This window comes from Hibiscus syriacus, unplaced genomic scaffold (genome assembly GCF_006381635.1).
Source record: "Hibiscus syriacus cultivar Baekdansim isolate YM2019G1 unplaced genomic scaffold, ASM638163v2 tig00111952_pilon, whole genome shotgun sequence".
NCBI lineage: Eukaryota > Viridiplantae > Streptophyta > Magnoliopsida > Malvales > Malvaceae > Hibiscus > Hibiscus syriacus.
Window position 1 is genome coordinate 109,898 of NW_024063220.1, and position 11,567 is coordinate 121,464.

The 11,567-nt window shown below is 30.3% G+C and overlaps 1 protein-coding gene across 3 annotated transcripts; it reads right to left on the reverse strand.

Moving 5' to 3' along the window:
• Positions 1–214: 214 nt before the first annotated feature.
• LOC120173437 lies at positions 215–2,391 on the reverse strand. 3 transcript variants are annotated; one of them, XM_039180616.1, is made up of 6 exons: positions 2,255–2,391; positions 1,460–1,521; positions 1,090–1,206; positions 850–979; positions 657–774; positions 215–528 (listed from the first exon to the last, which is right to left on the reverse strand). In XM_039180616.1, exons 2-6 carry the CDS (start codon positions 1,467–1,469, stop codon positions 475–477), a joined length of 429 nt encoding a protein of 142 aa, XP_039036547.1. In that variant the 5' UTR covers positions 1,470–1,521; positions 2,255–2,391; the 3' UTR covers positions 215–474. The 3 variants fall into 3 exon arrangements, with proteins under 3 accessions (XP_039036547.1, XP_039036549.1, XP_039036548.1); XM_039180618.1 differs by having other exon boundaries at positions 850–949; positions 2,255–2,390; XM_039180617.1 differs by having other exon boundaries at positions 850–955; positions 2,255–2,390.
• Between the last annotated feature and the right edge of the window lie 9,176 nt (positions 2,392–11,567).

The following is an 11,567-nucleotide window of genomic DNA, read 5'->3' on the forward strand; positions in this document are numbered from 1 at the left end:
ATCAAGCTTAAAAAGCTGTGTTATTTTCTTTGGAGGATGACAATGTCGCCGGTAATTGGTTTCCCTTGTCAGTTTTACTGTAATTCATTCGATTAAATCCTTTTATTTAGTATATTATATATATGAACTTGATTTCATAATTCGATAGAACTTTGATTCGAGAACACCTAGTATAAGACTGATTTGAAAGTAAATATCATTTTGCATCATGTTCAACAATGGAACAAGCTTTATTTCATTAATGGAACTCATCAAATTACTTACAAACAAACTTAGCCTCAAATTTATCAATTGCAGAAGTATAGTTTCTATGAACAGAACATTTCTCGAATCTGTTGTGTCTTTACAACGATGCTCGGCTTATGGGACACAGCTGACTCTTGTTTCTCCATTCTAGCCATAGTATTTGATTCCTTTTAACTCAAACATGTATACGCTTGTTACGAAGAACACATCAACTCTGGGCATTTAGGTTTAAAACAGAAGAAAAACTATTATGATCAGCAGTACAACAGAGCATACCATTGCCTGCAATAACAAAGCCGGGCCATGGAACACGGGTATGAACAAACATTGAGAAGGGCAGAGAATGTTTGATCATTTCGAAAGTTATTTACGAGAGGAGAAAGGGAAAGACAGAGACTGGGAGCACTTACAGCGATTGCAGAGGCAGCAAGACCAGCTCTCTCTCTCGGATCTTTACGGTAGTGATTCCCGAAATAGATAAATGTAGCATAGTACCACATCAACGGACATAAAAATCCTACCAGGAAGCTGTAAGAAACATGACATGAGAAATGGAAAAAACTGCTGGAAGAAGCATGGTGAGGAAGTGCAAAAAGTACTCACGAAAACCATCCGATACCGCACCCAAAGCACGGGAGAGGCTTGTCGAAAACCCCTGTTTGGAAGTCCTCCACGTCTTTGATAAGTGTATACTTGCCTTTACCTGCATCTGGCGCTTGCCATACCATCTTAGCTTTACATCTTGATTCATGTAATATACTCGTATAAATAATACGACGCACTATCGATGACCAATTAAACGTAGCAATCTACGGAAAAATAAAGGCTTAACAGAGTCCCTACCCTTAAATAGTGAATAGTATCGAGCAGATGGCCTCAAAAGATCAAGATGTTTATCAGAGAGTGATTTTGAAACCTCGAGACTGTTTCTTGAATTCCCGGATTCTTCCACAGTAGTGCCTGTGACATTGTTAATCATGTTATTGTTTGGAAACTAATTATCAGATTCATCCCGAAGAAAAGAAATTCCTGACATAACATACGGCACCGAGGAAACTGGCTATATAAGACAATGTAATATTTCCGAAATGGAAAAGAACAAGCTTTTAGGAGCAAATATAATCGAACAGCATCACAGAAACATAAGTTCCTAAATTAAAAGGAGGGCATATTAGAAGTTAGATAAGTAAAGATGGAGAAAGACTTTGATTACTTTGATCCATGTGCGTCGGAGATGGCTAAAACTCCTCGGTGTATGCTCAACGGACGAAATCCCTGGTTCGAATGATGATGAAAAAACCTCAAATTCAGATAGTAAGAACGATCAATTACGGAATAACTACAAGTGTACTTTTGCAAAACAACAAGAAAAGAAGCAATCTGGAATCATGGACAGAAGAGATAAAATCCAGGTGCAACACAAAACACTAAATGTGCTCTCTCAACCCGATTACACAACCTAGAAAATAACATTCACCGACCGCCCCTTCCACTTGAGAGTCTTCAAATCAATCGCAGGTTTTGCAATTTTTTAACTAACCTATGGGCTGCACTGCAAATTTCTAGACCGAGCTAAAACAAAATTCAGGTCACAATATCTAACAAATAATTCAATGGAAATTTTGATATATGATCCAAACTTGCTATTATATCAGCAGATAAGCTTGCATAGAAGCAAATTAAGAACTAAAAAGGAAACATTTTCTGTTCCATCAGAGTTCATGAATTCAAAATCAATGCTTTTTGGGGAACTTTTCTATGATCAATCTTATGACAGAGTTCATGAATTCAAATAAAATTAGAAATTAACCATCGATACCTACTAACATCTAGGTTTATATTTCTCAACTGATCTCTCCGGGAACATAAAGAAAGAACATTGACCCAAAAAAAGGATATTAATAATAAAACTGATTACAAATCTATAAAAAAATTTCCAAAAAAGGGTTCAGAACACAGAATCTAAAACAAACAGATCAGAAATTCAAAGAGAAAGGGAGAAACTTGCCTGTGAAGAACTCTGAACTGGATGAGTGAAAGTTTGGGTTGATTGTTCTTTATGTAAATCGAGGGAAAGAAGAATTTTTTTTTTGAGGAAATGGTTTAGATGACAAGCAAAGCCGAAAAATTATATTTCTGTTCGAAAATTAGCCAGACTTTGACTTCTGGTTGATATCTTTTGCATTGAAACCTTAAGGATGAACTATATATTTCATCACTCATATTTCTTTTTGTTCTTATTTTGGTCATTAATTTTTAAAATTTCCAATTTGTTCATTGAACTGTCGGTTTACTCTTATTTTTAATCAATCCTCTATAAAAAAGTTAGGCACGTTATGACTAAACAATTTTCTTTTAGAAAATATGAACTCAAATATGTCTTATTGTTATGAAAAATTTTAGTTTTAAATTTTCTTTGATTTCACTATAATGAAACATCTTATTTTAAGTCTCAATGTAAGAAAATAGATGAGGTAGTGAGCTATTAATATTGATCTAATGACGTATATTATATATCATAATAATTTAGGATCTCATAAGTTTTGAATTTAGTGTTGAATATCACAAGTTTTAAAAATGATTTAGGTAAAATCTAAATTGATAGAGTAGTAGAAGACAATGAGATCAATTTACGAATTTCTTGGATAATCAACAAAGATTTTATATAATGGTGATTACAACATCGACGTGACATAGAGATAAAATTGTAAATTTTTCAAATTTTAAGTAAAAATAAAGAAAATAGAAAATAATGTGGTTGACCATGGATTTTATGTCAATAAAAAACATTCTACATCAATACATGTAACTTCCATGTCATCATTTTATTTATGATTTAGCACCAAGTGATTAAAAAAAGTAAATTGACTGGTTTATGATTAAATTGAAATTTTAAAATTTTAGTGACTAAGCTAGGAGTAAAAAGAAAGTTTAGTGATGAAATTTGTCATTTACCCAAATCTTAATTATGTTAGAAAATTATGGTGAAAAGATATTTTATTTTCTTTGCTTTTCTTACTTTGTTATTATCCTTATCATTGCTTGTAATGAAATAAACATGTCTGTTAGTATTGCTTACGTTCTATTCGATAGCTACCGCGAAAATTATTGTAATGAAAATTGCTTTTCTTAATTGGATCGCGCTTGAAATGACAACTAAATCCTTAAATTATTTGAGTTGTTGGTGTTACTTAAGTTAATTAGAAATTTTAATTCGGATTTTAAATGCGAATAAAATTTGAATGTTAAAAATTAAAATAATATAATTTTAGACTTTTAATCTCTAGTTATTTTGCTTAGGAAATTTTTTACGAAGCTCGACGAGCAGCGATGAACACCATTAACAATGAACACCGATAAATTAACTTACAAAATGTTAGAATTATAAAGTACTCAACGTATATTATATTTTAGTTGAAAATAAAACTGTAATTTTAAAGAAACTATAATATTAATTACATTATTAATTTTTTTCTTATAATTAAATCAAATAATAACCCCAAAAGTTTTTATTTTCTTATCGTCGTTGCCGCCGCCGTCGCAACCATCGCCGCCATCATACTCCGTTTTATTGAAATCATATTCTTGTTCCCAAATTAGAAAATTTTAAGGATCTAATTGGTAATTTTCTCAAAAAGAATTTTTATTGCATAAATGGATAGTTTAATCTTGAGAGTGGTGTTTTATTGAAATCATATTCTTGTTCTGGAAATTGTGTTAAAAACTAGAAATTGTTAAACTCTAGTAAAAATTTGATAAATCAGATCGAATATAAATTTTAAAAAAATTTGAAGGATGATAAATTAAGCTTAGAAATATTATTTCCACATTTTAAAATGATGGAAAATAATATGGATCATTGGATTTGAATATTTATTTCCATGTTTAATTTGGACCGTTTGATCAAAGTGGTAAGATTACAATTTTTGGAAAGTTGCTTGGTAAAATTGGAAAAAGGGTAAAAATATTTTGTTCATCTTTGACTTTGGAAAGATGATAAGGTTATGTGTCTTGGTATCATTGTAAATATCAAGTTTCATTAATGGCAAAATGAACATTTCTCATTAAATGAATATTTTATTCATTTAAGCTTAAATAAAGGTTAAATTAACATGAAATTCATTAGAAATTTAATGAAAATTTAGCCATTTTCAGCCAACATTTCGTGCTCCCCATGAACAAGGTAAGAGAATTTTTATTTTACATTTTTGAACAATTTCCTTTGGATTTTGGATCATGCCGTGAAATAGAAAATTGTTCTATTCGAAAAACGCTATCATTTAGTACCATTATTGTTTGCTAATTTGGTTTGTGTTCAAAGATATCAAATTCTAGGGTTTATGTTCACATTAGTATTTATGGAATTGATGAAAGATTTTGATGTTATTGAGATTGTAGAATCATTTCCAAGCATGATTAATGATTAAAATCACTTGTACATGATCATATGAACATATGAAGTTTCGGCCTAACCCTAATCTTGGGAAAATATGCGTTTTGATGAAATTAAGTTAGGGTTTTGATTGTATAGATTTTATAAGTTTGAATCGAAGTTGATTTCATGCTTGAATCGAATCAAAATTGAGTAAAATCATGAAAACCCTAATCTTGAATATACAAAGCATTCGACCTTGACTATAGAGGATGAGAAAAATTATGGAAAATTATGTAGGGGCTGGAAATGATGTAGAAAGTATTCTACAGACATTAGAAAAATTTGGGGATAATTTTGTAATTTTATGAAATTTGAGGGACCTAATCGATAATTTTGAAAAAGTTATGGATTGTTTTGTAATTGTTCAATAGTTAATGTACTTTTATGGAAATTAATGTTTGAGTGTTGAAATTGAAGTTAGGATTTGAAATTGGGATTATTTTGGAAAGCTTGTAAAAGTTGAGGTTTAAATCACAAATATGAAAATGTTGGGAGCTTAAGTGAAAATGTTATGTGAAGTTGGGATAAAAAAGAATTTGAGTGTTCAATTAGAAGTACTAAGGTCAACATTTATGTTGTAACATGGAAATTGTATCGAATAAGCATCAGAAAATTTGTTAGGAATTTATTTTCCAATGTATGCATATGTTAGTAAGATTCTAACATTTGGATTGAATTTGTATATGTTTGGTAATGATGTTCATCTAGAGATTGAGTGATTGAAATCAATATCAAATATTATTAAAGCTAAGGAGAAACTTAAGGATGAAATGGGAAATTCCAAGGAATGTTGCAAGCTAAGGATACTAGGTGAGTACAAATTTAATTTGTACTTATGTTATCGAACAAACATTGGCTTACGATGGGCAAGTGAAGGATTTAATATGGTAAGGAGTGACTCGTAAAATTTTATGTGATTTTTTATGTATGCATATATGTGCGTTTGGTGAGCTAATAGAATTAGTGAACAAGTTGAAAATGCAAATTGGTGATATCAGCTTAGAATTTATGTTCAGGACAATAAGTTTAGAAAATTGCCATAAATTATAAAAAAGGATTAGAGGATGATTTTATATCTTTGGATTATTATACCAGTATAGTTTTGTGTAGAATAAACGGAAACTGATTTCGAGGTATATAAAAAGGATACAATTTTTAACCAAGGATAGGTCAGAAAACGGTGCAGCAGATTATGCTCAAAACAGATTATGTCGGTCAACTTTGAAAATTTACCATAAATTGTACAAATTGAACTAGAAGAAGTTCCTTATATGGATAGATTTTTATTTGAGTCTAGTTTCCATTGATATAAACTAAATAATTTTTAAAGGTGTATATTAATACATAATAATATTTCTTTAAAGGTAGTGAAATCTGTCAGAATATGAAATTATGACAAATTTTTGGATTTAACCGAATTAGAAGCAAAAGATCAAGTTAAAGCTTAGTGAGACTTATATTTTGACTTGTATATAATGCCAAAGTGAGTACAATGCATACATAACATTATACATGGATGTTTTATACATCATTGGGTAGGACTTGCGATAAGTCTACCTTGTTTATATTGGCATGATATTTATGTCATATATCATATATTTGACATATTCTAAATATGTCAAAGGTTAAATATAAAATGCATTGATCATTACATATGATGTTTATCATGAACAAATATGATAGTTAACATGAATGATATTTTGAGTATGAACTGCCCAACGTTAAATTATGATAATATACTTTGCCATGGATGGATCAAATAAAATAGATTGTATGCCCAAGTAAGTCATTGAAGAACATGGTGTAATTAGCATGCCATAGAGTCTAGCAGCTGCATAATCGGATTAACATTAATGTGTAAGGACATTTAGTGCAACATTATAGTGTGTAAGGGCGCTAAGTGGATATGGTGGGCATGACCTTATGTGTATTATGGTGGGCACAACCTTATGTGTATTAGAACTTCGGTGCATATTTGACTCGAATACCCAGGGTATTCATGGATTTACGTTTGGGCTATGGTTTATTGGTTAATAAATGATAAACAGACAAATAAGCTTACGAGCTTATGGGATAAATGACAAGTATATTGGTAAGAAACTTTATATCCGGTTATATCAGGTTAATTTATGGTAACATGGTTGGAATACATGTAAAGTGATCACGCGTGGGAAAAAGGAAGAAAATGAGTAAGGAGATGAGCTTGGCATCAATCACAAGGGAAATATTTATAGGTAATAATGATGACATCCTACTGTGTTCTAAAAGTTATAGCTGACATGTATACGATAATGAAATGTTTGAAATTTCTTAATATAATTAGTATTAAATATAATTAATAGTATGAATAAATATTATAATATTAAATTATGCTTAAATAAATTTAATTTGGGTTTTAAATCAAACATGGTGGACAATCGTATTTATTTTATGAAACAGAACATAACCGTCTATCACTATTTAAAACTGGTTTTGAATTGGTAACCAACAATATTATATTACGATTTTTCTCTAAATAATTATTTTATAATAATTGTTCAAGTTATGAAACTTTAGATGTTTGAATGAAACAAAATTTTACTCAGTTCACTTAAAGAAATGTTTTTGAATTTCTGATATGACATATGTAACTCGTATTGGTTCGTGAATACGGGTTATAGGTGATACATTTATTGGTATCAGAGTTATATGTTTAGTTGATTATAGGACTAAATAATGCTTGTTTATAGTTAAAAAGTGTATACATGCCACTAGGATGTCATTGTTACTAATTTGGTGATTATAAGGTTCAATTGATGCCACTCCTTACTTATAGAGGTGAATAAATATAGTGTATGAAAAATATGTGTGTATTCGAGGGTTTGAAGAACATGATTGAGCAGGAGGTTAAAAAATAAGCTAATAGTGATAGTAATGATGTTAACCATCATTCTCCTGCTTAGTCTAAATAAGTTTATGTTTTGGCATAATAGGAAGTGTCAATGTAAGTTTAAGAAAACCCCTGATTCATTCATTAGTATAGATTTTAAGAATGAAACATTTTGAAAGAACTAATATTAAGTGAAGTGTGCACCTAACCCTTTAGTCTTGAAGGTGAGGGTAAGTAGTATTTGTAAACAGTAATTGTCTAATAAGTATTCAAAGTGTTGAGTTTTAATGGACTTGATAGAATTACCCTTCAAAGGTAAAATTTAAAAAAATGGATTGATTTCCCCTATCATATCATGATGAATTATCTCTTAAAGAGATTGATTTTAAAGAAGTAAAAAAGTTTTGAAATATTAGTGGTCGGGAAAGAGAGTAAACATGTTCCCTATTGGGATTTTGGAAGTAACTATTATGAGTTAATGCTATAAGGTTGTTAAGCCTTCTTAGCAGGTGAGGTGGACACTCAAACTTTCATAGTTAAGTTGGAAGATATTCTAACTATTTGAGAGTATCCAATTGTGTATCTGCAAGAGTTACCTGAATTACCTCTAGATGGAGATGTAGAAAGTAAAATAGAGATGCTTCTCGGTATTGCATTTATTTTTATAACCTGCATCAAATGACTTCAACTGAGCTAAGAGAATTAAAGGCATGGTTAGTAGAATTGCTAAGAATGGGAATTTACAAGACTAAGCGTGTCATTTGGGGCGCACTAGTGTTATTGTAAAAAAAAGACGAGTATATGATATTATGTATGGATTATATTCCGTTAAATAAGGTAACAAATAAGAATAAGTATCATCTTCCTAGGATTGATAATCTTTTGGACCAGTCAAACGGGTGCGTTGGTGTCTCCCAAGTTGGATCTTCCTAAGACAATTTTTAGAATTCGATATGAACACTATGAGTTTGCGATAATGTCGTTTGGTGTAACAAATGTTCTTGCAACACTTATGGATTGGATAAACCGAGTATTTTAGTTATACTTGGATTAATTGGGGGTAGTGTTCATTGATGTTATTGTGATATGTTGTAAGACCAGGGAAGAACACGATGCCTATTTTTGTATAGCTCTTCCAACTATTCGGGAAACAAATTACATGCTAAGTTGAACAAGTGTAAATGTTGGTTGTCTAAGGTTGTATTCCTTGTCCATGTGGATTTAGCTAAGGGGATAAGAATATATATCAAGGAAGCACGAGACATAATCAAATGATAAATTCTAAAGAATGGTTCGAATTTCAAAGTTTCTTAGGATTTGTTGGTTACTATAGAAGGTTCATAAAGAACTTTTCAATGATTATAATCCCTTTGACCAATCTATAGAGGAAATACATGTTATTCATTTGGACTGTTAAGTGCCAAGAAAACTTGGAGATATTAAAAAAAATACTGACATAAGTTCCTAGGTCAGTATAATTAGAATCTGGAAAATATTATGTGAATTATAGTAATGCGTCTCATAATGGTTTGAGATGTGTATTTGTACAAGAGGAAAAGTTTTGGTTTATGCTTCAAAGCAACTACAGTATCATGAAAGAAATTATCTGACTCGCGATCTCGATTTGGAAATAGTAGTGTTTACTTTGTTAATATAACACCACTATCTATATGGTGAGTGACGTTATATCTATACGAATCTCAAAAGTCAAAAGTATGTGTTAGCTAGAACATATGAAAATAATGGAAATGGATTGAATTCCTTACAGACTGATGACGTGCTTATCAACCGCAAATAGGAAAAGCTAATTTAGTGGCTGATATAATAAAGATGAAAGACATTTATATTCTGAGAGTTTTGAATATGTGATTGTCTTTACAGAAAGATGGTGTTTTCATTGTATTATTAAATTTAAAGCCTATGTTGCTAGTTCGGAAAAAAGATCTTCAGAGAAGAGATGAAAATTTTCATGCATGACAAAGATAGAAAAAGCATGAAAATGAGAAACTAAATACTTTAAGGTTAAGTCCGACGAATGTTTATATTATGGAGAAAAGAGTTTAGAAGCAAGTATAAAAAGAGTTATCATCGAGCTTGTTTCTAAATGGCTGACACGTCAGATAGTTAAAGTAAAACATCAAGTGCCTTTTGAATTATTATAATTGATTTCTATCCCTTAGTGGGAATGGGAACGAGTTATAGTGGACATTGTAATGGGAAAACATCATTTAAGATAATCTTAAGATAATTACTGATTGACAAGTCATGTTCAGACTTGAAAAGAAAAGATATTGAATACCAGGAAGGTGACAAAGAAATATTTCTTAAATTATCACCTTGAAAAAAATGTATTGCGGTTTGGACGCAAAGGAAAGTGGAGTCTGAGATTTATTTGACCTTATAGGATTATAAAAAAATTGGATCAGTGACTTATCACCTAGAATTGCCTCCAGAAATGGACAAGATACATAAAGTTTTTCATGTGTCGATGCTCAAGAAGTATCAATCAGATCCTTGACATATTATCACCCCATAGGAAATAGAGATTCAGCCATATTTGACTTATGAAAAAGAACCAGTGCTTATTAAAGTTCGACAGAGAAATCTAGGGTGAAAAAGCTAATCGAAAAAAAGAACATGATATGAAAAAGCAATATCCTTATATATTTACATCAAGTAGTATTGAAAATTCGAGGATCAATTTTATTAAGGGGGAAGAATTGAAATACCCCAAAATTTTGGTTAGTGACTAAAATGTAAAATTTGAAAGTTTGGTGGCTAAAGTAGAAAATTGGGAAAAGTTTAGGGATCTATTTGGTAATTCTCCCCAAAATAATTTTTTTTTGCATAAATAGATAGTTTAATCTTGAGAATGAGGTTTTATTGAAATTAGATTCTTGATTTGGAAATTGTGTTAAAATCTAGAAAGTTTTAAAGTCCGGTAAAAATTCGGTAGATCGGATCGAATTGAAATTTTGAGAAATTTTGAAGGATGATAAATTTAGCTGAGTAATATTATTTCCAAATTTTAAAATGATGGAAAATAATATGGATCATTGGATTTGAAGATTTTAATTTGGACCGCTAGATCAAAGTGGTAAGATTACAATTTTTGGAAAGTTGCTTGGTAAAATTGTTAAAAGGGTAAAATATTTTGTTCATATTTGACTTTGGAAAGATGATAAGGTTATGTGGCTTGGTATTATTGTAAATATCAAGTTTCATTAATGACAAAATGGATATTTCTTATTAAATGAATATTTTATTCATTTAAGCTTAAATAAAGGTTAAATTAACATGAAATTCATTAGAAATTTCATGAAAACTTAAAAAATTTCAGCCAACATTTCGTGCTCCCCATGAACAAGGTAAGAGAATTTTTTATTTTACATTTTTGAGCAATTTCCTTTGTATTTTAGATCATGTCGTGAATAGAAAATTGTTCTATTCGAAAAACACTCATTTGGTACCATTATTGTTTGCTAATTTAGTTTGTGTTCAAAGATCCCAAATTCTAAGGTTTATGTTCACATTAGGTTTTGTGGAATTGATAAAGGATTTTGATGTTATTGAGGTTGTAAAATCATTTCCAAGCATGATTGATGATTAAAATCACTTGTACATGATCATATGAACATATAAAGTTTTGACCTAACCCTAATCTTGGGAGAAAGATGTATTTTGATGAAATTAAGTTAGGGTTTTGATTGTATATATTTTATAAGGTTGAATCGAAGTTGATTTCATGCTTGAATTGAATCAAAATCGAGTAAAATTTTGAAAACACTAATCTTGAACATACAAAGCATCGACCTTGACTATAGAGGATGATAACAATTATGGAAAAATTATGTAGGGGGTTGGAAATGATGTAGGAAGTATTCTACAAGCCTTAGAAAAATTTAGGGACAATTTTGTAATTTTATGAAATTTGGGGGACCTAATTGATAATTTTGGAAAAGTTGTGGATTGTTGTGTAATTTTTTAATAGTTGATGTTGCTGGAAATTAATGTTTG

Bases quoted from the DNA above. Each gene is read 5' to 3' on its own strand.
- LOC120173437 (XM_039180616.1), bottom strand. The intron at 980-1,089 runs GTAGGGACTCTG...CAAGATGTAAAG, and splicing joins ATACTATTCACTATTTAAGG to CTAAGATGGTATGGCAAGCG. The intron at 529-656 runs GTAAGTGCTCCC...TTGTTATTGCAG, and splicing joins TTGCTGCCTCTGCAATCGCT to GCAATGGTATGCTCTGTTGT.